Source organism: Pteropus alecto, unplaced genomic scaffold, assembly GCF_000325575.1.
Source record: "Pteropus alecto unplaced genomic scaffold, ASM32557v1 scaffold134, whole genome shotgun sequence".
Lineage (NCBI taxonomy): Eukaryota > Metazoa > Chordata > Mammalia > Chiroptera > Pteropodidae > Pteropus > Pteropus alecto.
In genome coordinates, this window is record NW_006436283.1 from 162,527 (window position 1) to 190,437 (window position 27,911).

Here is a 27,911-nt window from a genome sequence, read left to right on the forward strand (position 1 = left end):
GCACCCACTGCAACACCCGTGTCACCCGGGCTCCGGTCGCCTGTCTGGCAGAGCCAGGGCTCTGGGCAAGGCCGGGCTCTCAGAGGACAAAGGGAGGTCCCCGCCTGGGGGTGCTCGGCACCCACATCACACAGGGCACCTCGCACCGTGGACTGCCTGCCAGGTGTGTCTTCACCCGCCCTGTGAGCTGGTTCTGGAAGGACATGCCACCTACCCCATGGGTCACTGAAGGAACTTACTTACCGATGACAGCGTCACCGCCAAAGGGGATTCTGCAAAGGGACAGCTTTTCTATTAAAACACAAACTAGAGAGAAAAAGAGCGAAACACAGTGTCATTTCCCCCAGCACCCGCCTGAGCGCCGGGCACTTCAGCTGTGCGGCCCGAGGAGCCTGCTCCAGACCGCCAGGACCACAGGTGATGGGACCGCGGCCCTTCGGACAGCCACGCCCAGTCGAGAGCTTGGTGTGGCGGCTGCAGATTTGTGGTGACGGTGGGCAAATCGGGTCACGGACACCTATGCCGACTGGCCGAATGAGGCACCCTCCTGAGTACGGGCCGTGGAGCAGCACACAGGGATGGAGGGAGGGCCCTGTCCCGGGGCACCCACCCGGATCGCCCAGTGTGTTGTCACCAAGCACAAAAGGGAACACTTATTGTCCTCAATGGGCTGGCTCCTCTGGGAGATTCCCAACCTCTCGGAATCATGGAGCATCGATATAAACGTCCCCGGGCGGAGGCACAGCCCAGTATGACCAGCCTGCCACGCGGAGGACAGCTAGAGCGTAGGGTCCGATGCAGCACACTGAGCGTCCACTGGCCACCTCGTGGGGAAGGCCCCACCTCACAGGGGGCCCTGACTCAGGGTGTGGGGAGCTGAGCGGCCGTCGGCATCGTGCCTTTGTGGACACACTCCAGGATCTGCCCTCGGCCTGCCACACAGCCCTCAGATGGGCCCCAGTTCCCGCCAGCACACCGTGTGCCCCCAAAAAGGACCGTGCGCCACCCCTCCTGTTCACACACGACACACGGAGAGGGTGGCCTCTCCTGTCGCACGAAAATGGCAATCGCTTCAGTGGTTTTCCTCTTGGTGTAAGTAATTCACATCTGCTGAAAAAAATTCTAACCCTACAAAACAGGTAAGATGGAAACACTGCCATCTTTGTGGTGGCCGCCCTCCGACACCCCACTCCCACAGGACACCCCTTCCCAGTTCTCCACGCCCACCCTTCCACTACTGAGCTCCTGCTGCATCCATGGGCAGAGGGCTGCCCACGGACCCTGGACATCCCCATGCTCAGCTGTGTCACCGTGGACCTGCTACCCAGTCACGCTGCAGTGACAAGACCGCCGAGCCCCAGAGCACGGCACGATCACAGCACCACGCTGAGTGTCCACCATGCCTCAGCTGGGGTGCTCGTCACCGCTGCTCAGGCCCGAGTGTCGGATGGCCGTTATCTGAAATGCCACCATGCTGGAGGAAGTGACAAGGCAGCTCGGAAAAGTCTGCGTGAGCACGGAATGCTCCCAACTTAGAGTGATGCCACCCCTGGTCCTCACAGCCCCCACCTCACACAACCCATGACCAGGGACATGGCCCCGCCCAGCGCAAGGGGCCCTGCGGGCCGTGGGGGCAGCTGGACGACTGGCAGGCTCGCCCGCTCCTGCAGCCACCCCCCACCGCAGAGCGCCCACCCCCGCGGGAGTCGCCTCACTCGCTGCTCCCCTGCCGCCCCTTCTAGCTTTTCGCTGTGAACGAGGAGGCCACCACCCCCGTCCGTACACAAGCCGCTAGTCCAACCCGACACACCGCCGGTGCAGGGCGGACCGCACACCCTCCCAACCGTGACGGCACACCGAAGGCCAGCTCCAGTCACGCTCCAGACAGCCTATCGCACCGGGGACTAAGCTCTGACTGCAGCCACGTGGCCACGGGAAACAGCACTGTATCCATGGAGCTGGTCAGCACTCCACTGACCACCTGACTACGGCGAGGCCAAGCACCTGCCATCAATTCAGGCCACCGCGTCGCACTCCTGAAATGCCAGGTGTCTGCTGCACCCGACTCGCAGCTCGGCCGCTTACCTTTCACCGGCAATCTGCAGCCCATACTGACTTCATCTTTCGATGGCAATACAAGTACTTCCTCTAAATGCACGTTTGGTCTGCTAAATGCGCACGGTATGTCCTTCCACACAAAAGGTGTCAACGTTTACTTAAATAAGCGTTAACTACTTTACTGCTCATTCCCAGCCGTGGAACTGTTAACTCTACGAAGCACTTATGAGCCAAAAGCCAAAAACAAAGCAAATTTTTAAAAAATGAAAACAACAGTCCTTACCAGTCAGAACTAATGACGTGTCGTTACGTGTTTGCACTGCTTTGCAATGCTGGGGACGCTGGAAGGGACGTGCCGAGGGAAAAGGCACATCGAGAGCAGCAGACCCCAGCACCTCCTGAGGCGGAGGCAGGTGTGTGGGCTCCTTACGCTATTTCTCTCTGCTTTTGTGGAGAAGCAAAATCTCCCAAGTTAATATGTTTTTTAGGGACCAAAGTTATCCTATAAGGCCACTTTAAATTTCTTTGAAGTTTTCTTAATTGTTTTTGTACCTAAGGTTTTATTTAACAAGAAACATGTACTGGGATACGTGTGAAGCAGGACACGATTTGTCTTCCTCCACACGGCCACCTGTGACAGCCCCGTTCGTCCTGTGAGCCCTCGTGCTCACCAGGCAGGAAAGGCCGTCTTCGCGAGCATCAGTCCCGTGTGCGTCACTGTGTCGGGAGCTGTTTCCGGGTGCCCTCGCTGTTCTGCCACGGCCTGCCTGGCTCCCAACCACGCTGTTCCGAAGCTTCAAAGCACGCTTTAGAGACTGGAAAATCCCAGTCTCACTGTGTTTTAAGATAATTTTCTTGTTTGCCTTGCATGTGAACTTCAAGTGCATTTTATTGTTAAAAAAAAAAAAAAAAAAAAAAAAAAAAAAAAAAAAAACAAGACTACTTAAAAGACACAAAAAATGTCCAACATCACTAGCCATTAGGGAAATGCCAACTAAACCACAATGAGCTGTCACTGCATGCCCACCGGACGGCTGAAACTAGAAACAGTGATAACACCACGTCCTGGGAAGGATGTGGAGAAGCTGGACCTCTCATACGCCGGGTCGACACTGATTCCGTAATGCGGAGCGTCTATAGATTTTTGGGGTTACTTTTGGAAAAACTCCCGACCATCGTTTCTGACGTGTTGGTCTCCTGCTCTCCACCCTCTGCTTCTGAGACTCGTCGTCCTTAACGGTGACCATCTCACTGCGTTCTCTTACCTGTTCTCTACAAAAACGACGACTGACTGAACCAGCTCACCCCAGAACCCCACGCGAGATCACACAAAGAAAACGCACCCTACGTGTAAAACCGCGAAAACCAAAGAACACGACAAAACCTCAAAAGCAGCCAGAGAAAATTAACAGACTCCTCCAAGAGAGTAGAGAGTAACAGGTGACTTCTCAGCGGAAAAGGAGAAACCTGAGAACAGAATGTTCCCTGTGAAGTGCGAGCAGACAAGTTAACACACGCCCAACTAGAACTCTAAAATCAGCAAGAACGTCCTTTACAAAGGAAAGTGAAAAAAGATGTTTTCAGAGAAACATCCGAGTTCATCGGGCACCGTGGAGACACTGCAGCGGGTCCGGACGCAGGACCGCGGGCTGCGGGACCACCGCCCCTGGCGGGCTGGGAGGCAGGAAGGACAAGGGAGCCCAACAAGGACGTGTGTGCCACACGGCGGGGCGACTCTGCCTGGGGGGCCGGTGACAACATCCTGTGTGACTCAGAACAGGTGCAGCCCCGGAAGCTGAGAGCATGGGGACCACAGGGAGGGGACGCGCTGGCCCCGTCTCCCACCATCTCCCACCGGGAGGCCGCGGCGAGGACCATCTCACCCAGCTGCCAACCCTGTGGTCCCTGAGATGCAGCAAAACCCGCAGGAACAAAAAACCAGCCTCAAGTGAACACGCGGGAGCAGTGGGTGGGCTGCGGGCCCAGGGCTTCCATGTGCGGGTGACTGTGACAGACGAGCCGCCGGTCCCGTCACTTCGAGAAACGATGCTTGGCGAGCACAAGAGCATTGAAAAAAGAGTAACACCTCAGGACCCTTTTCCTCCCTCCACGGTGGGAATAACTGCAGCCCGCAGCCTCCGTCCGTCCGCCGCTCAGACCTACCTGCTTGTCTCATGAGTTCTCCGCCTAGACCCCTGAAAATCAATAAAAAGTCAGGGTTAAAATCTCTCATCACGTACAACAACCTAAAACAGCCTCACCACGTAACAGATGTGACCTCGGGCTTCGAAAGTTACTAAGGTGTCAGCGGTGTTTATCACTGCGAACAGGAGCTGCTCTCACGAGCGGGAAGGGTGTGCTGTGACTCTCAGACACCTCAAGACCCAACAGGTTGCTCTGCTCTGCAGTCCCCACGGGACCCTACAAACCTTCCTGCTATTAACTACACCACACGGCCACACAGAACAGATTCCAAACACAGTTCGACTCCGCGAAAACTGAAGGAACTTGGGGTCGTTTTCTAGCGGAGGAAGAGAACCCCCCAATGCTCCCGACCCGGGAGACGGAACCCAGCCTGCTCTGGGTACCTAACGCCTGAGGCTGAGAGCTGGTGAACGCAAGGGGCAGAACACACAATGGAACGCAGAAAACTTCCGTCAGAGACTGGCTTCCGGCCTGGACAGAGGAAGCGGCGGCAGACTTGCCCTCCCGTCTAAGCGGTTAGGAAACCGGAGGGAATACAGAGGCCAGGGGGCTCAGGGCACAGCGGGCTGTGGCCATCCAGAGCCTAATTCCTCAGGACGGGGAGGCGGTGGGCCAAGGCTGCTGGGTTGTGGGGCGCTGGAGGGAGCAGGCAGCTGGAGCTCTGCAGGGGCCCACGTGGGCAGACCGTGAGCTGTGCCGGCAGGACTGCCCAGGCACCTACACATTACCTGAGTGGGGGGAAGAGGCACTTGCAGGAGAGGCAGGACACTTCCCGGAGCCCCCGCGGGCTGGCGGAGCTCCCACCAGCCAGAGCAGTAGGGCCCGGTGACACCTGAGGTAGCGGCAGACTCCTCAGCCAGGACGGCCTGGCAGCCGACGAGCGTGTTCGGCTCTGGCCACAGGCCTTCCGAGCAGGCCCCAGAGGGTCCTGCTGGCCCACCAACCTGACACCCGCCAGAGAGCCACAGCCAGCACTAGCACTGCTGCAGGGTTGCCACAAAACCGGCACCCAGCACCGGTGCCTCACGGAGCCCGGCACCCCACGGGAAGCAACAAGGAGAACGACCCACTGCAAGGAAACCATCAGTGCGGCCAGACGCAGGGACACCCGAGGACAACCGCTTCCGAGTCTCCACAGGAGCGGGGGGCGCAAACACGGGGAGCAGACACTGGAAGCACAAAAAGACACAAACGCAACTTCAAACAATAACGTCTGGAAAGAACCGCAGTGAACGTAACAGCAATGAGGGAAAAACCAAAATGAGAAAAAGGTTTCAAAAGATATTGCTACAAAGACACTCAGAGACTAAGGGAGCCACGTAGAGAAGAGAGGGGTCAGGTCCAACTGGCTCCTGTGGGCCAAGCACGGCACCGCTTGGGCAAGACAGAGCAGCATCGGCGTTAACCGGGGCCAGCACGCCGGGGGAAGGACCCAGGGGTCCAGCGACAGGCCGGAAGGGGGCAGGCTGCAGCGGGACAGCTGGTGCTCTCTCCACGCAGACCCAGGACACAGACGCAGGAAGAGCCAGGGGTCAGACGAGCCCCAGAATGACAGGGGCTCAGGCAAAGAGGCAAGGCCTCGGAGCACATTCACACACCGTGAGGCCACTGCCCCAAGTCACTCACTAGCTGTGAGGGGACGTGCCTCTCAGGGCACATCTGACCTTCTGGAAGTCACCTGTGAATCTAGGAGTCAAACTCACCGTCTCATGCCGCTTTTGTGGGCAGCACACCATGGCCACTCCAGCCACAGCAGCCGCGCCCTGGGTAAGGCAGATGCAACCACGAGGGACAATTCCGCAAACCCAGAAAGCAGACCGTTATTCAAGACAACTGCCCTGAACACGGAAAAAGAGCGTGCCACGGGAAGGGGCAGGTCACGAAAAGCAAGGGGGGGTGCTGACCCACAGCACACACGGTACACGGGCCTGAGCGGATCCGAGCTCGGGGGTAAAGGCCACGAAGGGCATCTGGGGACAGCGTGAAGGGACCGGAGTCCACACTGGGTGTGAAGAACGGGAGCAGCTCGCGGTCGCACAATCTCCGGTGTTAGAGGTGGAACGTCACGCCCGCCACACGCACACACACGCGCTGGCTGAGAACATGCCAATGGGCGGAACGCTGGTAACTAACAGGAGTCCCGGTGACATGGCAGTTTTGTCCAGGCCCACAACTCGAGACAGACGCTGGGGTCAGAGGGAAGTGGTGCTCGCCACGCCCTCTCCCAGAAAGGCGAATCCGAACGCAAGGTGCCAGAGGCCAAGCTCCCCAGACCAGCGAAGCAAAGGACAGCCCAGGCGGCCTTCACGGGACAACAGAACCAGGGGCCTCTGACAGGCCTTGGCCGACTTCTGCAGTCACAGAGGGACAGAGCACAGCCCCGGGGACCAGGCACGGCCGGGCGTCCTCGTGTGCATTTCCTCTCCAAGACCCAGACCCGTCTCCACTCGACCACAGCCAGCTCCTCACGCTCCTCAGAGAAATCAGACTCTTGCGCTTCCGTTCTGCAAACTGCAGGAGGGCCGGACACTGCAGCGTGGCCACCACAGGCCGTAAGGCCACCATGCTCTCAGGTGTCGCAGGATGCTCAACCGAGAGCTTCGGACGGCACTCGCCCCTCAGGCTGCTGGGCTGCGGGCCTCGGCAATAAAGCAAGTCACATGAACTTTTTGTTTCCTAGTGCATATAAAACAACATCTGTCCACGGACACCTCTGCAGCCCGGCTGGGCCCCCAGCAGGAACCTTCCTTCCCTCAAACTACTTTGCACAGCAAGTGTCCCCAGCAAGCCCACGGGGCAGCCAGCACGGACAGCCCGGTGTCACGGGGCAGCCCCGTTACTATGTCACCACCTACAGTACCCTGGTCTGCTTCCTTCCGCCCATGCGGGGGGTCCATGGGTCAGCACCAGGCAGAACATAAGGGGTCTCCAAGAAGGGGGGTTACTTCCACAGCCAGGGGCAGCGCCCGGAGCAGACCAGGCTGAGGGCGGAAGGTCTGGCCCCTTGTCTGCGGGGTGAAGGGCGGCTCTGAGCCCCTGGAGCACTTTGCCTGACCCGTGCTCTTCACCAGGCCTGGCGCCCTGAGGGGCAGTCCACGCGGCACTGCTACTTATGGTGGAGCCCTGGGCCACGTGGAGTTGACTCGAACCATAAACCCCCAGACACCTAGGCCTGAGAGGGCCTCCCTAGGTGGCCATGGCCATGTGTGTGTCCCAAGTGGACACTGGGAGGATTCAGTGCTGCCCATGAATCCATGGGAGGGGACGACAGGGAGCTTGTGCCTAATGTCCCCTGGACTCAGCCCTGGGGCCTTTTCTGTTGAGTGTACTGAGTCCTTTTGCTGCCATGAGCCTTAACCGTGACGATAACAGCAGAGTCCCGAGTCCCTGCAGCACGTCACTGAGCCGGAGGACAGCCATGGGAACGCCCGAACTCACACTACGAGAAAAGTATTCAACAAAAATAATGGAGGTGAAGGGGATACGATGGCTCCGAATGGCGGGACATGGGCATGACACTCCCTCACCTTCTGGTGACCTTGGCAGGAACCTCCGGCCTGGCCTTGCAAGGGAGCGTGACCTCGCCCTGTGGTCCCCAGCTGCAGCCTCCAGTGGAGATGTGCATACAAGTCACGCTGGGAAGGAATGCTGCAGAGGCACCCGGCCAAGTCCCACCCTCCGAGCGGCCGTAGCACAGGAGGCGGCTTATCTTCCCTACGCCGACCTCACGAGGAAGGGTGTCGTCTCATTCACTCCTGAAACCCAGAAGCGGAGACCTGGTGCACATTCAGAATCTGTGAGATGCCAGCGACAGCATCAGATACCTCCGGCCTCCAACAAGCTCCACACAGTCTGCACGCAGCTCGTTGGTCCCCAGAATTCAGGCCATGTCGCCAGAAGGAAACGTACGTGTCTTTTACAGCAGCGGTCCCCAATCTTTCTGGCACCAGGGACCGGTGCTCCTATGAGAATCTAACGCCTGACGGTCTGAAGTGGAGCTGAGGCGGTGATGCCGGCGCTGGGGGGCGGCTGCAGACATGGATGAAGCTTCGCTGCTCGCCCACCACTCGCCTCTTGCCGTGCAGCCCGGTTCCTGACAGGACCCGGACCGATCAGTATCGGTCTGCGGCCCGGGTTGGAGACCCCTGCTTTACCGGAGGGTGAGAGACTCCCTTCTTGATGTTAGGACAGATGAAACACTGGTGTCTGAGAAGCGGCCAAGAGCAGCTGCCACAGAGCCCACGCACAGGGCTGCGGGCTTTCCTCGCAGGCCACTGGGGGAGCCCGGACCCAGCAGAGACACCCTTGACCAAGGCTTCACCAGGCGCTACTGGTGCCGAGTCCATCGGCACACACTTTGGAGGAAAACCACCATGCGTCTCTCAGGAGATAACACGTGGGCCCCAGCCAAACTGAAGGAGTCACAGGGACGGCATGAGGAAAGGCCCCGTGGCCTTGGGCACATCTGGGCACCCACTACGGAGACCAGAAACCACAGAGGGTCCCAGACCCAACCGCATCCCAGAGGCACGTGCAGACGGTGGTCTGGTGGGGGCAGGTCTGGCCATCACTGGGAACAAAGGCTGCATCTAACTCTCACAGTGGACAGGCCCGTCCAGAGACGGGGTCCAAGTCAGCAGGGGGCAACACCAGCCACTGCAAGGGGCCACAGAGGAGGCTCCTGGTGTGGATGCAGAGGCCCATGTGCTACCCCTGACAAGTCTGGGGAGGCCTGCATGGCGGGCCCTGCAAACCCAGAGACCAAAGCAACCACACGAGACAGGCTGAGCAGGAAGTCCCTAATCAAAAGTGGGTTGTAGCCATCGGTGGTCACGTCCTAGGCCTGTGGCTCCCTCAACAAAGGTCAGTCCTCACATCGAGGAAGCCTGTCTGCTGTCATTGTGCATCTAAGATGACACTGGAATGGCAGAGTGATCTGCTTTTCCGGAGCCCGGAAGGCACAGCCCCTGGCAGCGGGGCGCAGAGCACAGACCCCTCGCTGTGACCTCGCTGCCCACGTTCCGTCTCTGTGTGGGGATGAGGGTGGGGGGTTGACGCCGCTGCCTTGCGGTGGCTGCAGACACACGGCCATCTGTGCTCAGCAAGCCACCGGCCCTCACACCTCACCCATGCGGCATCATCACGTGTCAAACGAGCCTCAACATGCTTAAAAAGACCAAGATCAGACCTTTCACATCTGTCACACGTGGCAAACAGAACAGGCACAGAGCAGGCACTGTAAGGACGGTTCCCCAGGAGCCCCACACCTCTGCAGCTGATGGTGCAAGCCGATCGCCCGCCTGTGCTGACGGTGTTTTTTTCAGAAAAACACAAAACGTAGAAACTTTGAGTTCGTAAAGCTTACCTGTACAGCTGACGATCATAAAGCTAAAAATAAAAAGATGAACGTTACTTAAGTTATTGGCATTGTCGGCAGCACAGCAGGCTTTAACACTAACGGCTGGCGTTTCTGGGCGGGGCCGGCCTCGGGCATGGACCGACAGCCGGGATGGAGCCCACCGCACCCAGGGCAAGCACTTCACTCAGCCCAGGTGGACGGCCTCGCCTGCAAGGGACACCGAGGCATGGAGTGGGGAAGAAGGTTGCCAGCCAGCAACTCTGACATTACAGCTGTCCTGTAACTTCAGGACTCATGGTTCATACCCGATGTCCGTGAACCAGGGGAGACCGGGAACCCCAGAACCCCAGAAGCATGCACGGCTGCCAGAGCGATTTCAGGCCCAGGCCCCGGCAGCAGCATCGGGAAACTGAGGCCCCCCCTGCGGGTTCCGTGGGCCAGTGCCCGGCCACCCAACTCCCTGGGGGAACGTGGCAGGCCACATGGGGGCCGCATGTGGGCTGCATGTTCCCTCCACCAGGCCCCGAGGACACCAGCATGAGCCACTCTCCCTGTCCACGTCAATGCTGGTCACTGGCCTGTGGCGGGTGCCTGGATCAGTCCACTGTCCCAAGCCGACCATGAGGCCCCGGCCTTGAGGCGGGGCTGAGGCAGGTGAGCAGAGCTTAGGGTTGGATGATGCTCCAACACACGCACCTGCTGGTGGATCTGCTTCAGGCCCCATACGGCCCGCGTATCCAGGTAACTTCCGCTGGGCCTGCAGAAGTTCAAGCACAGCACGTGAGGTCAAGCGAGCCCTTGTCCCATGCTCACCACACCTGCCCCATCCGTGAGGCGGCCGTGCGGACCACGTCATAGAGCACTGACAGAGACAGCCCTGCAGTGAGGCCCGGCCGGTAAGACTGGCCCCCCAGCTGCAGCCAGACGTAGATCTCAGGTGGGACCCCATTCCCAGAAGAGCAGGGTAACCCTGGCCCCACCATGAGAGCCGCAGGCTCCTGCAGAGACCATCTGTCTGGGGTTTCGGGAGGTGCGGGCCAAGCACCCACACGAGCAGCCCCAGCAGAAACTTGGGCTCCTTCCTCTGCCCTCCCCTGGGGCCACACGGCTGTGTCGCAGCGGGTACTGGGGCCGGGCGCTGGCCCCTCTGCCCGGTATCCTGACTCTGCCTCACGAGCGCTGCCAAGCCACCCACGCTCGCCCTGCCCTCACCCGCCAGATGCCCCCGAGGAGGCCTGGCTGAGTGTGAGCTGTGGGCAGGGACAGCCACCATCCTGGGGCCGGTGAGGTGGGCACCACCTGACAGGACGTGACCTGCATGACACTGTCTCCCAAACTGGACAGAAGGACAAATGCCTCAGTGCTGTGAGCTTCTACCACTGGGAACGGTTAGTCACGGAAAACAAGTGAGAAAATGGCATCGTCACCTCGCAGTGTCCCCATGCACGGGACTTCCTAAACGACCCTACCCCACGCGCAGTCCCATCACTTATACAAACTTCACCCACCGACAGTCTCAGTGGGGACTTTCGAATCAATGCTCTGGCACTTTACTGAAAGTGACGAACGGCTGAAGGGTACTGAGCATGTGACCTACTCGATGTCCTCTCTGAAAACACATCTGCTTTTATATCCACCCGCTACCTTGGGAATCAGGAAGGTGAGGTGACCTTGGGACTCAGCCACAGTCACCAGACACCGCGTGTCCACCGCGTCGGAGCGGGGCCTCCAGCAGAAAGGCCCCTTGGCACTGCGGGCTGGACGGCGACTCGCGCCTTGCGCTGAGTGTGCTGCGGGGCCCCGCTCTGCTCTGGAGGCACCGACTGCACTCGGCGGCCACGGGGCGTGTGCGCATGACTGTCACCTGCCCTGGGAAGCAAAAGCTCGCGCAACCCTCTGTACTGCCACGGCTGGACCGGTCTCTGCGGGATCCCTGTGCTGTGTCTGTACTCAACACTCGTGGCCACTGACAAGCTTCCTCAAACAAGATGTGAGACCCCGAAGATTCTGAGCCACCAGCACAGACGGGCGAACAGGGTCCCAGCGCATAGACAGACGGACACAGGGTGGACGAGGTCCCAATGCACAGATGGATGGACTCGGGGCGGACGGGGTCCCAGTGCAGACAGATGGACACGAGTGGACAGGGTCCAAATGCACAGACAGACGGACTCAGGGTGGATGGGGTCCCAGTGCACAGACAGACGGACATAGGGTGGATGGGGTCCCAGCAGCTGATCCGGGAGGCTTCCCCTACCTGTCTTCCCGCTCCTCGAGGGTGTGCAGGCTGAGGGCCACCTCTGCACAGGCGAGCACAGCCCCGTGCCGCGTGTGCAGGTCCGGGCTCTGTGTCATCGACAGCAGGCATGGTAACACTGCAAAGCCGAGCAGAACAGCGACTCAGCACACGCAGGGAGGCCTGTCAGCTGGGCTCAGAACCCAAAGGCAGACATGCACCCCCTGAAAGTCAGGTCACTATCGCAACACCGGGCCAGACTCCTGGGCACCTGGGAGTGGGCGGCAGAGGGACTGAGGACATCGCTCGCTCCTCGAACAGCATGTGCTCCCCAGGCCCCCAGACACAAAGCCTGTGCCACAGGGCAAGGACCCAGACTATTCTCCACGTCTTCCCTGCCAGTAAATGGCTGGCAGCGTCTTTGCCGGGGGACAGAGCAGGATAGGGCTGAGCTGTGAGACCGTCGCTCACAGCACACCTCGGCTCCAAGCAAAGAAAGCCCCTAGGGCTTCTGTGCTCCGGGGACACAGAGCCGAGCATAGCACCCTCACAGCCAGAGGGAGGGTGTGGACGAGGAGCTGCATCCACATGGGCCTGGGGGCATCACCGCGCCCTGGAGCCTTGACACCCCAAAGAGCTGCCCCTCCTGGGTGTGGCCGGGCAGAGGCTGTGAAAGGGGGCAGCGCCCACATCGGGATAGCCTCTCGAGGCGCTCGACGAGGCAGTGGGCGGCAGTCTGGTCTGTTCAAGCATCGGGGACCCCCTCATCCTGGGCACTAATGCTCCTGAACAGGAGGGAAGCACAGTGCCAAGCACCACCCGGCAGGCAGCCAGGCCACCGGCTACAGGGGACTGAGCACCACGCCAGGCTGGATGGCGGGCTGCGACGCTGCCGGGGCCCTCAGGAACCAAGTCCCGAGCATGTGACGCCCACTCACAGGCAGAGCCAGTCCCTCTGGATGCAAAGGCACGGGTTGATCGCGTCACTGCCGCTCACAAACGTCAGCGGGAAAACGCGTGATTTCGAGGTCTGTGTATTTCTCCCGCCGCTGAAATCAGATGCTTATGTGCTAGCTCCAAGCAGAAAGGGCAGGTGGGCCGAGCGCGGGCCCCTCCCTCACTGGGCCTGTGTGTGATCGCTGCAGACGGGGCGCTCCCAAGACCGCAGGCCGCCCAGGAAGCACCTCCCTTTTAAGTTATTATACTATGAATTATTTCACTTATTTTTTAAAAAATCTACTTCTGAAGTATGCATGAAATATAGCATGATCTGTCAATTCCCTGCTGTGACCTGAGCCCCTGGGGACACACACACACAGCGGTCACGGCATCTGACCTCGGAGAGGCCGTGGCAACTGGTCTGGGTTTCGTCCCGATGAGCACAGACTAGTTCTTGCACTTCTCACAGGAGAGAAACACGATATTTTCAGCTCCCCGAGGCCCTGAAACAAGCAGGGTGGCCCGTCCTTGCGCACGCGTGTGCGTGTTTGTGGAGCGTGTGTGTGAGAAGTGCCCACAGGACAGCCAAGGCACACCTACCATGAGTGGCACTGTACTCGGGCGCGAGCTGGGCCAGGTTGTACAGCGCCTTTGCTGACAGCTCTCTGATGACCCTAGGGGATGGGGACAGAAATTTTGTTAGTTCCTTTATTTTGATGATTCTAGCTTTTTCCAACTCATAAAAAGGAGCTGATAACTCACATACATGAGTTATCAACTGGCCGCTGAGTCAAAGCCACTAATTAAACACACACACAAACAAGTCAGAACCTCTGATTATAAAAAATGGGGAAGAGAATTTACCAAGTGAAACACCTAAATGCAGGTCCCTCTCGGGGCACAGCTGCCACCTCTGAGGTGCTGGAGGGCAAAATGTGTCCCTACTGCCCACACCCCAAGGGATTCAGAAGATGCTGGGAGGACCATGGGAAGGCCTGAAGCTACAAATGTTTAGAAGGAAACAGGGAAGAAGCTTCACGACATTAGACTTGGCAATGATTTCTTGGATGTGACACCAAAAGCACAGGCAACAAAGTGAAAACAGACCAGGTGACAACAGATACCAGGTCAGTTGGACTGCATTAGAATTTAAAACTTCTGCGTGTCAAAGGACGTGATCCAGAGAGAAAAGGCCACCTGCGGGGTGGGAGGGCGTTCGCACACCACACATCTGCGAAGGGTTCGTGACTAGAACGTATAAAGGACCCTACAACTCAACAACGAGAAATAACTGCATTTAAAAGGGGGCAAAGACACGAAGAGACGTTTCTCCGGAGATGAAATACCGACAGCCGACAAGCACATGAAAAGATGTTCAACCACAATGATCACAGGGGAAATGCAAACCAAAACCACAATAAACTATCTCTTCACAACCACTTAAAAAAAAAAAAAATCAAAAGCAAACAAGTATTGGTGAAAATTTGCAAAAACAGAAATCCTTGTGCATTGCTGGTAAAAATGTAATATGGTGCAGCCATTAGGAAAAACAGTATGATTTTTGAGGTTCCTAAAAAAATTAAAAATAGAATTACCACAAGATACAGCAATTCTACTTCTGAGTATACACCCAAAAGAACTGAAAGCAGGGTCTCGAAAGATATTTGCATGACCAAGTACGCGGCAGCATGACTGACAGCCAAAAACTGGAAGCACCCCGAGGGTTTAACGACGCACGAATGAAGACACTGGTGTGTCCGCACGATGGAATATTATCCAGCCCTGAAAAGGAAGGACGTTTCAGCACACGGCCTTGAGGACACTGTGCTCAGTGAAATCGGCCAGTCACAAAAGGACAGAAACCGTGTGACGCCACTTATGTGAGGGCACTGTTTAATGGGGACAGAGGGTCTGTTTTACAAGGCGAAAGCGTTCTGCAGACGGGTTGCACAGTGAGGTGAAGTGCTCAACTGCATGCTGAGGACAGTTAAAGAAACATCATGTGTGTTTTCCACAGGCCAAGCTTTTGGTTAAGCTCACCTTGACACACAAATTACTTTGGGTGAGTATGTCTTAGTAGCAGAAAACCTTTAAGAAGCCCGAGATGACGGACCAACTCCTCTTAAAAACGTGTGCTGCTGAAGGGGTGACTGACACCCACACTGACAGGCTAGGCTCACTTCCGAACAGGGCGAAGAATGCCATAAGCACCAAATCACTGCGGTACCCCTGAAACTAACCGGCTGTTGGAGAGCAATTACACTTTAATAAAAAATAAATAGAACATGGCTGAAAATACGGTTTAAAAAAATTCTGTAAGGCTCCCTTTTTCCACGAGCCTTGCATTTACCAGAAAACTAGAGACTCTATTTACGAACTTTTAGCTGACATCTCACTAATACAATCCAGGCCAAACACAGAGAAAAGCAGAAACACTCCCATGAAGAATCACAAGAAAAGGTTGTAACCACACTTTGTAAACCCTGATGCTCTAGGAAACGCTGGCTGCTGTTTTCACGAGGCGCTGCAAGCCTGGCTGCTGCAGGAGGGAAGGCACGTCCCCTCCCTCATGTGTCACGTGTCCTGAGAACTTCTAGGTTTTCAGAGTTCATACTGAAAAGGTTTCCACAAAGAATTTTTAAATAAAGTGCATACAAAAAAAGCTAAGAGGAAAAATAGAAAACAAACAGCCAAACGACAGGCGTGAACTGAGGCGTGTTGATGATTACAGCGAACGTGACTGCACCACGGCCTCACACCAAAGGCAGCGTCGGTCACGCCGACACAAAAGCAGACCTGACGGCTGTCCCCAAGGGACGCACAGGCTGAGAGCAGGGGACAGATGGTCGTGAGGGAGCTGGTGTCACCGCGACAGGAGCTGGCCTGCGGCCCACCCGGCCTCAGGCCTCCCTTTGTCCAGCCCCAAGCTAAGAATGATTTTCACATTTCTAAAGGATCGTATAAGGAAAACGACAATGAAACGTATGGGACGGTGACCGAAAATATATACCACCTGTATCTTTACAGAAAAGGCTTGGTGACCCTGAACAATATCAAATCACAGTGGAAGACAGGATATTTAGTGTGAAACAAAGAGACACTTCATAAAGGGTCGACACATTAAGAAGATGTAAAAACTGTAAACGTGCATGCACCTAACGAGGGAGCCCCACCCAGAACAGACGAAGGAAAACGGACAGACCCGAAAGGAGAAACGAACATTCTGACAACAGCTTAAGATTTCAATAGCTCAACTTCAGTCTAAAACCACGGGTGATACGTTTGCAATCTTGGTTTAAACACCCTGTTGACTGATAAGCTGGCAGGGCAGACATACTAACTAATCTCTCCCAGGTTCTGTGTATTGAGTTTTGCTCCGAATCACGAGTCTGGGTGTCACATCTGCAATCATGCCTCAGGTGTCAGAAACATGCACAGCTCCACTCAGGTGGCCGCAGAGAGGGCGAGCCCTGACTGCACGCGCGGGAGGCCCGGCCACGCGGAGCGGCTAGAGGGCGCGTGCGGGCCAGGCCACGTCCAGGCAGAAACGGATCAGAACTATCTGCCAGTAACACCCACCCTAAAACTGGGATTCCGGACATGCCACCTGACGCAGCTGCTCACGCCCACAGGCCCTCCCACGTCCATGCAGCAGCAGCCACACCAAGCTCCCCAGAGGGAATAACTCATCGCCTCAGGGGAAGTGCCAAGGGCGGCAGCCCCCGACTGCTCACTTCTGGGTTCCAGCACAGCTGCCCCCAGAAGAAACGCACGTAACTGCCTATGAGATGATGAGACATCTAGGACCCCTCCATGAGAAGGGGTGAGCTACGGGACCCGCTGGGCTTCCAGAACACAGCCGACCAGGGCGGCCACACAGAGCAGAGCCGGGGCGGGGGCCGCGGGGGAGACGAAGCCCATTCCTGCGGCCTCAGGTGGTGACCTGCCCTCCACGACACGCCGACAGGCGCGCGTCTACATGGGAGCGTGCGTGCGCCTGACATACTAGACTCTGGGGGTCGACCATCAGCCAACGCATCAGGCACGAAGGCTGCAGCCACGTCACTTCTCAGGAGTCATTTTAAAACATCGTATCCACAACGAGAAGGTACATTCGAGGCTTATGGACTCAATTTAATCTCTCCTTTGGAAAAAAATAAGAATTCTTTCTTGACAAGAAAGGTAATACAACGCCACAGTTAATCACACAGACACAGAAACACAAAACCTACCTGTCCCAATGGTTGACCTTCATGGTGACCAGGTGATCGATCATTGGTCGTGTATACTCGGGAAAGCCGGCAATAAACGTGCTGAAAAAGAGAATGTTTGGCGACGGTGAGGACGTGGAGGGACAGGGCTCACGCGCTGCCCGTGGGGACGTAAAATGCTGCTGCCGCTTTCAACGTTTCCCATGAAGTTAAAAACAGAGAAATCGTGTAAGTGTTCACCCAAACGAAGACATACGTCCACACAGACTCCTGGATGAACGTTCAGACCCAAAAGTTCAGAGCAACCTAAACGGCTATCACAGGCGAACTACGAAGAAAAGTGGACGACAGCGCAGAGTCGAAGACAACTTAGCAACCAGAGGAATGAGCCACTGATGCACACGACGTGCGCGGCCCTCACAACCATCCCGCTGAGTGAAAGAGGCAACACGGGAGCGTGCCCTTCCACGTCAGTGGACGCTGTGGAAGCTGCAGCGGCCCACGGTGACGGCGCAGCGGGGCCGGGGGCCAGGGGCGTGCTGGACACACTCACTGAACGGCACACTTCACACAGGGATGGCTAGAGTGCAAATCATACCTTAAAAACAAGTCGCGTCTCTCAAAAACCCACAGGAGAAATTCTAAAAACAATCTCCAAGCTGGACAGCCTTGCTAATTATGACTTAAATCCCCAAAGCCATAAAAGAAAACATCAGTACATCCAAACACGACCGACAAAGAACGACATCTGCCAGGAAAAACGCATCATTCAGGACAGACGGACGAAGTCCACATGCCTAAACGTGAGCCATGAACCAAACCTCCAGGGACCCCCAGGATGGACGCAGGTGGCTGGGAGGAGGGGTGACACGGACTGAGTCTTCCCTGCACACGCTATGCACTTTCTGAGTTATACTACACACGTGTCGCCTACTCCAAAAGGTGATCTTTTACACGTCACCCTCAACCACACCCCGTCGCTCACACTCTGAACCTGCTGCCCATCCACGCAAGCCACCGTGCACTCAGCCCTCCTCACGTGAGCTGCACGGTGGCTGACACAAGGCAGGTGGCATGGAAAGCCACGGAACGGAAAATACAACTGCACACAGGTCCCCTGGGCACACCTGTGCACACACCTAGGCCAAATACGGTGCCAGGTGCATATGCCTGCGCTACAGGTGTGAGAGCTGGGAAGCTGGGTGGGGCAGGCCTCCGCTCTGGACGTGGAAGGAAGGAAAGCAGAGGCCCTTCGGAGGTGGGTGGGAGTGGAGCCCTCCAATGGGGGTGAAGCAGCTTGAAGAGAGTCAGAGAGAAAACCAGCAAAGCCAGACAGTGGACAAGGCCAGGCCAGCATCCAGGAACTGAGCGGGACTCCAAATGAGCCAGCAGAGACACAGCCTGTGGCCTCACAGGGACAGTGAGACAGAAGCCACCCCCACGTCCAGTCGGAGCTCGGGCACCAGCTAGTGGCCGACTTGGGAGAAGGCGCATACGGGAACCAGAAGCCCGGGCAGCTCCCAGCACTTCCTGAGCACTCAGCTGTCTGGCCAAGCACAGACCGAGGGGGGTGTCCACGGGGAGGACAAGGTGGCCTGAGGGGACAGCAGGGTGCTGGTGTGACAGTAACAAGAATGCCTCCAACCGGCACTTTAGACAGATGACGAGGGCAGAAGGGAGGGGATCAGTGACAGCTCTGCCACTGTCCAGGACAGTGAGAGCTGGACGCAGGTGACAGCTGAGTGAGAAAGCAGGATGAGGGCGATTAGGGACGCAGAAGTGACAGAATCAGGTCACCAACCGGATGTTGGGAATAAGGAGAAGCGAAACAGAGTCAGAACACACAGAAGGAAACGGTTCACTCTGAGGCTTCCTTAGTTTGAAAAACTTAGTGGCCAGAAAAATGCAAAACTGTTGGGAAGCAAACTGCTCGAAAGCAAAATGTGACAAAATGCACCTCAGGAAGGACGCACAGGACCGCAGGCGCCAGAACTCTGGTGAGGAGATCTGAACAGCGAGAGGGCAGGACGACCACACGCTGGTGACCGCGAGTCGCGTCCCACCGGAGCACGGCCGGGAAACGGGAGTGCTGTGTCCACACGGCCAGGACTGGACGGCTCGGCCAGCCCCAAGCTGGAGAGCAGGGACATGCTGTGGGCCACGTGACACAGTTTTCCGTGTGTCGTCAGCACTGAGAACACTGCTGGCAACTGCGGGTGCCCCCGACGGCCCAGGTGCCTCCATTCACTTCAGCTCCGTCTGTGCGCCTGGCACACCAACCTCCAGCGATGCAGATGCGCCTGGGCCCCTCGCATCCGGGGCGCACAGCTGAGGGCCTGACCGTCCCCAAACCCACAGGCACTTCTCACAGCAGCACCATGCTGCAAGTGACCCTGGACACCTCCGGCGGCTCTCGACGGCCCCACCCCACCCCCACGAGCTCCTGGTAACACCCACTCAGCTCTGGGGACCCCACCTCCCACTGCCGACCACCCCGCCTCATGGGCTCCATCTCCTTGCCCCTCGTTACCAGAACGCAGTCAGTGACCGTTCGGAAAGCACACCTGACCATCACAGCGCGCCCCACACCCTGGGGCAACCCGGCTCCTCGCCTGGGTCGGAGGTCCTCACCTGCCCCCAGCGGGCCCTGCTGACGTAGCCCCTTCTCTACGGGGCTGTCCCCTTGACACCGGGCCCCCACTGCCATGTGCTCGGTCCGTCCACCCGCAGCCCTGGCTGGCAGCAGGACCAGGGCACTGCCCTGTACGGGTCCAGGGGAGAGCCCCCTAAGCGCCCTGTGTGTTCATGAAGTGCGCCCATGGACTCTGGACCTCACAGACCGTCTTTTGGCCACGATAAGAGTGACAAATGCACGCCGAAAGAGGACCTGAGCAAGGTCACGTACCACTACACGTCTCCGAAACGCAGACCACAAATCACATGTTATAAACGTCAGCAACGGGAAAAGGCTAAAAACCACGAGCTATTTACCCGTGAAACGTGGGGAAAGGCAGGACGCTCTCCACGCATGACACATGCTCGAATGCTAACAAAGAAAACGAACGGGGACACTGCTGAGGCGCAGAGGCCACGTCGCGGGAAGGAGGGACGGGACGGCTGCCGACGACGCAGGCGCACGCGACCACGTGTCGGGAGAGGCCGAGCGCCACGCGCCCACGCTGGCTGCGGGCAAGTGCGGCTCCTGCAGGGTCTGCACAGCAGGTGTCGGCCTCCGCCTTCGGGTACGATGGCTACGCACTGGGCGCCCTTCTCCCAGTGAAACTAACACGTCACGTCCTAACAGCAGGACCCTCCGCCAGCGCTGCAGCAGGCGAAGCAGGACCCCTGAGGCCACTTCCCGGCAGCTCGGCCCGAGTGCGCTCCACTGTGACTTCTGTGCCCTGCGGTCAGGATGCTGAAGGCCCCTCCCCGACCTGACCCCCCAGCTCCCTCCTGCTCCCCGAGCTGCAAACACCTGGCACAACCCTGACAGGGAAGCACCATTTCATCCATTCACGCTTGGAGAAGCTTGGTCACCTCTGATCCAAGATTTCACCGAGGAGCTCGATTCACAGTTGGCACCTGGGAGGAAAGCCGCTGCCCAACAGGCAGCACCCAGGCCGGCTTGTGGCCATGTCCCACAGAAGACCAAGGCCGCGGCAGAGACAGCGCTAATGATCAGGGAGACCGAGGGACAGACGGCGACCAGGGAGGGTGTCCGCTCCGAGTTCGCTCCTGAAAACAACAGCCCCTCTAACAAGCGAGCCGACGCCTCTCCATCAGACCCCGCACCCTGTTCCAGGCCACCCCGACCCGCCACCGTCCCTGTGGACGAGTGTGTCTTCACGGGTTTGCACAGACACAGGCAGCGTGCGCGCCTCCCACCAGTGGGAAGTGGGCGTTTCGGTGACGGCTCCCAATCCCACCTTTAACTTGTCACACATACAGAAAACGGTGGAAACAGGTTTCTGACTCCCAAGACAAAGGAGACACTGCATCTTGTGGTGAATTATTAAAAACTTACCTTATAACCAGGAAACAGTTAGACCTGTTACCAACAGCGAAATAGTCGGCCGTGGTCAGAATATCAAGTCCATGAGGAAAGGCCCCCTAAGGAAAAGAAAAGTGGGGAAAAGGTGAAAATAATGTGAACGAGTGAGGCACGTCCCAAGTCCAGTAGCCATACGGACATGTGTCCATGTGCGCACGGAACGCACGATGCCCGGACAGCCAGCGCTGTGCACCACATAAGCTGCGTCCACTCAGTCCACGTCCCAAGGCCTAGCCCAGGGTGGACGCCGTGCTACGATTATTTGAATTACTTAAATATATTCTTTTTCAAACAACTTAAACATTTCAACTTTAAAATTCTTTAAGAGACCTTTCTTTAAACCACACACTAAAAATGACAGGAGGTTTCAACTGTATCAAACCTGATGATGCGGTTACCCCGGGCCCCACCCAGCAGAAGGACCCCAGCGGTCACGGGAGGGGCAGGTGCCTGCCCAGTCTGTGAAACCAGGACAGGAGCCTGAGGGAATGACAGAAGACAGGGAGGCGCCACGTGGAGGGTCGACAGCCACCCAGAAGCAGACTCTGAAATGGAGGGGCAGAGGGGAACCCCCCCAGCCTCCCAAAGACATTCGCTCAGCCCCACCCCAAGTCTGCAAGGTTCCACCAATACAGTACTTGAATGTGTGAACACAGTCTTCTAAAAAGTCTTCAATGACAACTCCCAACCGAGGAGGGGGCAGGCCTTCTAGCCAGCACCCCCAGGAGGCAGGAGAGGAGCGCCTGGCCCCCCAACCATCACTCATCCCAAAAGTGGGACGTGCAAGGGAGCAGGGCAGCTCCCACTCACACGCGAAGCCCACGTGAGTGACGAGCAAGGTACAGAAAGCAACGTGTACCGAACGCCAACCTGTGCCTGCATTTACAGACAGACGCAGCAGGTGCGTCGTGGGGATGTGATGCATGTGGCAGCTGCACCGGAACTGACGGGGGTGGGTGCCTGGAAGAGCAGTTCCTGGGTCGAAGCGACACACATGGAATGAAGCTGAGGACTGGGCTCTGGCCTGTGATGAGGACCCCTGGGTGTCCGTTAACTGTGGCAGCCACGTCAAAGATGGCAGTCTGACTCACAAACACAAGTAAAAGCCAATCGCCTATGACACGGCTACACGCAGAGCAGGAATCACTGCCATCGAAGCACCCAGCACACCTGGTCTAACTGTGGCTGTCCCTGCACCGTCTCCAGCTCACTGGCTCACGCGCTGCTGCCTCCTCCCCTGCCCCGGCCTGCCCACCCTCCAGGCGGCACTCAGGCTCCTCCTCTGTCCGGGTGCTGGACCAAGAAAGTCTGTGCGTGCACGTCACCGTCCAAACAGCTCTGAGCAGCCCAGGAATGGCGACTAAAGCCAGAGGCCGTGGACCTAGCATGCAGGACACAGGCCCCCGGGCTCACGACAGCGAGGCAACTCTGCTCCCAGGTGTGAGGGCCACCTGGCCCCTGTGCGGCACTCCTCGGAAGCAGTCCCTGCTGGCACGCCATCCTAACGTCCACGTACAACATCCTAGAATTCCTGCGTTTCACTCACAGCTTCCCTCCCCTGGTGCCCACATGACCTGCCTCAGCCCGTCCTCTACTCCCTCGGGAGCGAGCCTTCTGCTCGGGGACCCCTCAGTCTGCAGCCTGACTCCTGCCCCGCAGCCCCACAGACCCGTCACCAATCATTCCCCAACATGACCTGCTGATCCCCCGCCCAGCGCACTCGCCACCAGCCCCGACCCCTACACCTCTCCTGGCGCCCTCACCTCTCGCCACCCACCCCAGCCTCCCTGAACGGGACCTGCCTCTGGCCCGTTCTCCACCAGGTCAGCCATACAGTGTGAATAGCTCGGGGACAAAGGCCACACCCCTAGCCCAGGCTGACCAGTGAGGACAGGGCCAAGGGGCATGATGACACTGGCGAGTATCAAGACAGGCCATGGGGTCGATGGCTCCTAGAAGCTGGCTCATATCGCACGTAACACAGGCAGGGTCACGACCCTGTCCCTGTGAGGCCAGTCCCTCTGCCCACATACCCGCAGGGCCCGTGGGCACCTGGCAGCATCGGGCAGCCCCAACAGGGCATAAGGCACTAACTTCTGACACGTGTGTGTAAAATTACAGGTTCAGGTTCCCTATAAAACACACTATTACCGTTTAACACTTGTGTCAAAACTCACCTGAGTCATGTGACGAGGAATCTGTGGCCAGAAGTCACCGTGTTAAGTACTAGCTTACCCCACATAAGTGTGTCACCCATATCCAACAGCCGGTTGGGAACTCAGTTTGGGGCTTTCAATACTTCCACCTCTAGATCTACAGGAAGTTTTAGGAACGAAGATTTTTAGAAGCAGCCATACCTGTCTTCCCACATTCTCCTGGAACGCGGCCTGAGGAACAGGGAACAAACAGAACGAAGTGAGTGAGGCTCACACACCATCAGGAGATAAACTCACGACAAATGACCCGTGGCTTTATTTTTTTTTCTATAAAAGTCCTCATTGTTGGCTGATCGGAGCCTCCGGGGGTGGTTTGTCACTCTGTTTCATGTCCTAGTGCTCTTTAAAACCACAATTTAATGTCTCGAGTTTATGAAATCAGACACACGCTGAAAAGTGGCCTTTGCTGCTAATGCTGAGCTCACGCAATGCCTAATGTAAGGCCCTGGCAGAGACCAGACTGAGGGCAGCACTGGGGCCCCCTGCGGCCCACACAGCCTCACCCTGCGTCCATCTCGAAGCAGTGCGGCTGTGTCATCCTCAACGCTGTACAACATGTGCAGCTACTCGTCTGCGTCCGAAACTAAGGCTCTGTCGTCAACAGCTCTGCTGTTCCAGCCAGCGGCCCCCTTGGCAGAGCCCGGCTCGGCCATTCTGCTGTCCCAGCTCGAATCCGACCCTGGTCCAGGTGACTGACAATCAGTAAGACAGCCAAGTGCAATCTGGCTCATGCCATCAACGTCCCCAGCAAGTACCCTGGGGACAGAGCTCGGCATCCATCACCTCTCTGCTGTCCCTGGGAGCACGGGGCCCGCCTGGCTTGCGGGGGAGCAGCAAGGTCGGTCATGCGGAGGCCGCTGTGGGCCCATGGGAGGCCCTCCTAGCCCGACCTCGCGTCGTGGGTGACTCTGGAGGCAGGTTCAGTGTTCGAGCTCCACCTCAGTGGCCAGCACGGCCGGCAGGGCCTGGGCTATGTGAGCTGAGCTCACCTCTGCCCCACCTGCTCTGGTCACATTCGGGTCGTGCTCACAGAACCCACTTAGTCCCCCCATCAGAACGTGGGCCGCCTTGGGCTGCGTCTGCTCATCTGCCTGGTGCTCCAGAGGCAGCGGCCGTTCTCAACATGCCCGCAGCGGGGTGCTGAACCCCGACTGGCCCGCCCCAGGCCAGGAGACCAGAGGGCCGGGACCATCACTCTACCACGCAGCTTCTCCAGAGGCCGCTCTCGGCCGTGTCCTCACCAGCATTCCTTGCTGTCCCCATGACCAAACCACCAGGGCCATGTGCGGGGCCCACCCAGAGACCGTGACCTGCTCACTCAGCGGAGCGGGCAGCGGTCAGAACCTCACACCAAAACGAAAAGGGACAAACAGGAAGACTTACAGAGGCTGCTCTCCTGCAGTTGACATTTCGGTCGAACACGGTGACAATGACCAGAGCACTGTGGAGAAAGGGAGAACGGTACTTAGAAGAGCGTGAATCCGTGACACCGACCGGAGGGAGCCTCTGTGCACTCACCAGCCCCTCGCTCCCCTGATGGTCCGAGCGAGCTGGGGTGCGGGGTGCAGCTCGAGACGCCCTCGGGAGGGGGCGAGCCACGGTGACCAACCTGCCTATACTGAGAGCCACATGAGAGTGCACACACATACACCTGTGAGCAAGCGAAGTCGCAGGGCGCAGCGCTGCTGTGCACGGGGCCTGGAGGACGTCAGATAGAAGGGTGTGCCCAGAGGACAAGAACTGGCAGTGTGGGGGCCGACAGGCAACCAGCAGAGCCCAGAGAGGACAACGACTCCACACTCTCCCAGTAACAGCAGCCAAGGACGAGAAACAGATATTGGGTGTCACGCAAAGCCCCACAGACGGCCATGTCTCCCCCCGGCCAACCACGACCACGTCGGAAAGCTCTAACCCACGTCAAGCCTCGCCGCCTCGCTGGTCAGGTAAGTGGCAGGGGTGGACCAAAAAGGGCTCATCCAGCTGCACAGCTTCAGCAGCCACAGAAAAGAAAGGGTCTGGGGCAGGCGTGGGGACAAGGTGCTGTTTCCAGGGGCGGCAGGAGAACATGCATCTCCTGTCAGCCTACAGAGAAAATGTTCTCACGAGGGGCATTTCAGACACAGCAGGCCCCTCGAAGGGCTGCCACCCGCCTGCCCGACAGCGGGGGCCCTGACACAACCACAGTCCTGTCTCCCGTCCTGAGCCTCTTCTCCCACCAGACCCTGGGCACGGCCACATCTTCCAGCCTGAACAGCAGCTGCCCCTGCGCCGGGCAGCTCAGCACGCCGGAAGACGTCGGTCCAGGCACCAACCCCCCGAACCTGTGCATGGTCCTGCTCCCTGCCAAGGTGAGTTAGGCTGAAGAGACGACTCGGTGTTTAAGCAGCTGACAACAGGGAGGTCTCCCGGCAGGCCCAGTGTCGTCACATGAGTCCTTGGAAATGGATGCAGGAGGCAGGACAGGAGGACAGGAGAACCAGAGGGACGCAGCCTGAGAACTCGGCCTGAGCTACTGGCCGTGAAGGCGCAGGAAGGCGCCGAAAGCTGAAAAATGGGAACAGGCCTCCCCGGAACCTCTGGGAGGAACCGGCCTACTTCTGGCCCAGTAAGACCCAGGTCAGGCTTCTGACCTCCCTGGGTTTGCTGCTAAGTAAAGAAGCCAGGATCAAAAATCTATACGTTGTGTATTTCCATGTATAAGACATTCTAGAAATGGCAAAACTACAGGAACCAGGAGCAGAATGATGGTGGCCAGAGGATGAGGTGGCCAACCACGAAGGGCAGACAGAAGGCACGGGGGGCGGTGGCACCGCCGTTTGGTGCTGTGCTTGTGAAACTGGTCGAAGCCCAAATAAGTGTATGTGACACGAGTGAATGTTTCTACACCAAATTTTAAAAATACTATCAGAAAGCAAGGACCTGGGAGGGCCGAGGGAACGTGCCTACGTTACAGCGTGAGTCCACACCCGGGGCGGGCTTGAGTGGTGCAAGGCACATGACACACAGGAGCTGTCTCCTCTGGGTGGCGAGTGTCCCACCGGGATGGGGGCTAGCAGGCTGGCACCAGGGATTCCTGGGGAAGGGGGAAGACATCACAGAGGACGAGGGCCAGGGGAGAACGGGTGCGGGCAGGTGCGGGCAGGAGGCCAGAACGTCAAGGGACTCACGGGTGTCCACGTGGATGCGTGGCCTCCTGGGGTGCGTGTGTGTCTGGGTGCAGGAGTGAATTGTGTCTTGGGTCCTAATCCCACCAAGGAACGCAGACTCACAAAAGCGGCTGGTTCCAGGGTTGGGGCAGGGAAGGGGTTAGTCTGGAGCATCTGCTGTGCTAGAAAGAAAGAAAGTATTCACAAAAAAAGCACGGTTCCGCTAAAAGCACAGACACTGGCCTAAAACAGCTCTGGCAGCTGGCGGTGGAGCAAACAGTGACAAAATGACCAAGAGTGGTAGGCGAAGCCCCAACAACCAAAGAAGTGGCCGGCGTGCACAGTGGCCTAACCGCTTCCATGCGTGGAGAAGGGAGGGGGCACCTTCCGCACGAAAGGCTGTGCGGAGAAGCCACGGGCCACCGCAGCACCTGCTGTGGGCAAGACCCACTGACAAGCACGAGACTGGCGGGTGAAGTTCACAGAGAAGCAGGACAGTTACCCGGTCTCACAGGGTCCCCCTGGACGCTATTTATAAAGGAAACGATATGGCAACTCCACAGAGCCCACTGCAACCCAGGATCAATGCCAGCATCTCCCACAATAAGTCTGGAGGTGCCCCAAATGTGCCACTGAGCAGGGTGCATCGCCAAATACTGGCCACAGTTTAGCTAACGGCAACACGATGCTCGTTCCTGCTATGCAACAAGCTAACACGGGGAAGCTGACCAACGGCTTATGGGAACTTTCTCCATTATTTTTGCAATTCTTCTTTAAGTCTAAAGTTAGTTCAGAATTAAACGTTTTTTTAAGAAACTACCTGAAACTAAAAGATTCAGTTAGCATCTGGGGTCCTCGCTCTTATCACTCCTTTTACTAGTTGAAGCGGAAAATAATTTCAGCAAAACTCTATTAACAGAAAATTACTCCTGTGTCGTCTCTAAACTATTGTATTACCAACTATAGCCAAAATGACATTTTAAAAAAATACTGTGCTTAAAAGAAATGCATCTTACTGGAGCAGGAACATTTTTAAATCAATTGATTCTATTTCAACATTATAATGGTGGTTAACAAAACTCAAAAAATCGTTAAACTGAGCAAGACGTGTATTGAGACTCTTAAGTAACTAAAAACTATGTAACTACTGTTCTTAACAAAAAAAATAGTATTTTAGTCTACGGCCACGCCACACCTGAACGTGCCCGATCCCGTCTGATCTCGGAAGCTAAGCAGGGTCGGGCCTGGTTAGTACTTGGATGGGAGACCACCTAGGAAGACCAGGTGCTGTAGGCGTTAAAAAAAAAAAAAGTATTTTAATCTAAACATATTTTCAAAATTAATAGCAATTTAAGTACTACATTTACACATAAAAACTTCTTTTAAATCCACAAGATCATGTGTATTCTAGGAAAAGATACTAACCGAGCACGTCCACTTTCCTTCAACACCTGACACAAGAAAAACATGGGCTTATGCTTTCATTGACT

General features: G+C 57.2%; 1 protein-coding gene and 1 non-coding gene across 3 annotated transcripts in view; one reads left to right on the forward strand and one right to left on the reverse strand.

Moving 5' to 3' along the window:
- Positions 1 to 27,911, reverse strand: part of TBCD (tubulin folding cofactor D) — a 124,361-nt gene that overhangs the window by 18,048 nt on the left and 78,402 nt on the right. For both annotated transcript variants that reach the window (XM_025047052.1, XM_015589652.2), the window contains 10 exons: positions 24,659 to 24,716; positions 23,417 to 23,446; positions 21,033 to 21,118; positions 17,030 to 17,110; positions 13,398 to 13,471; positions 11,880 to 11,997; positions 10,319 to 10,379; positions 9,629 to 9,651; positions 4,222 to 4,253; positions 244 to 306 (listed from right to left, as the gene is read on the reverse strand). In XM_025047052.1, the coding sequence (XP_024902820.1) occupies positions 244 to 306; positions 4,222 to 4,253; positions 9,629 to 9,651; positions 10,319 to 10,379; positions 11,880 to 11,997; positions 13,398 to 13,471; positions 17,030 to 17,110; positions 21,033 to 21,118; positions 23,417 to 23,446; positions 24,659 to 24,716 (626 nt within the window). The remainder of the gene's footprint in view (positions 1 to 243; positions 307 to 4,221; positions 4,254 to 9,628; positions 9,652 to 10,318; positions 10,380 to 11,879; positions 11,998 to 13,397; positions 13,472 to 17,029; positions 17,111 to 21,032; positions 21,119 to 23,416; positions 23,447 to 24,658; positions 24,717 to 27,911) is intronic.
- LOC112480125 lies at positions 27,598 to 27,717 on the forward strand. The gene has a single exon (XR_003046491.1). It is a non-coding gene; the product is annotated as a 5S ribosomal RNA (ribosomal RNA).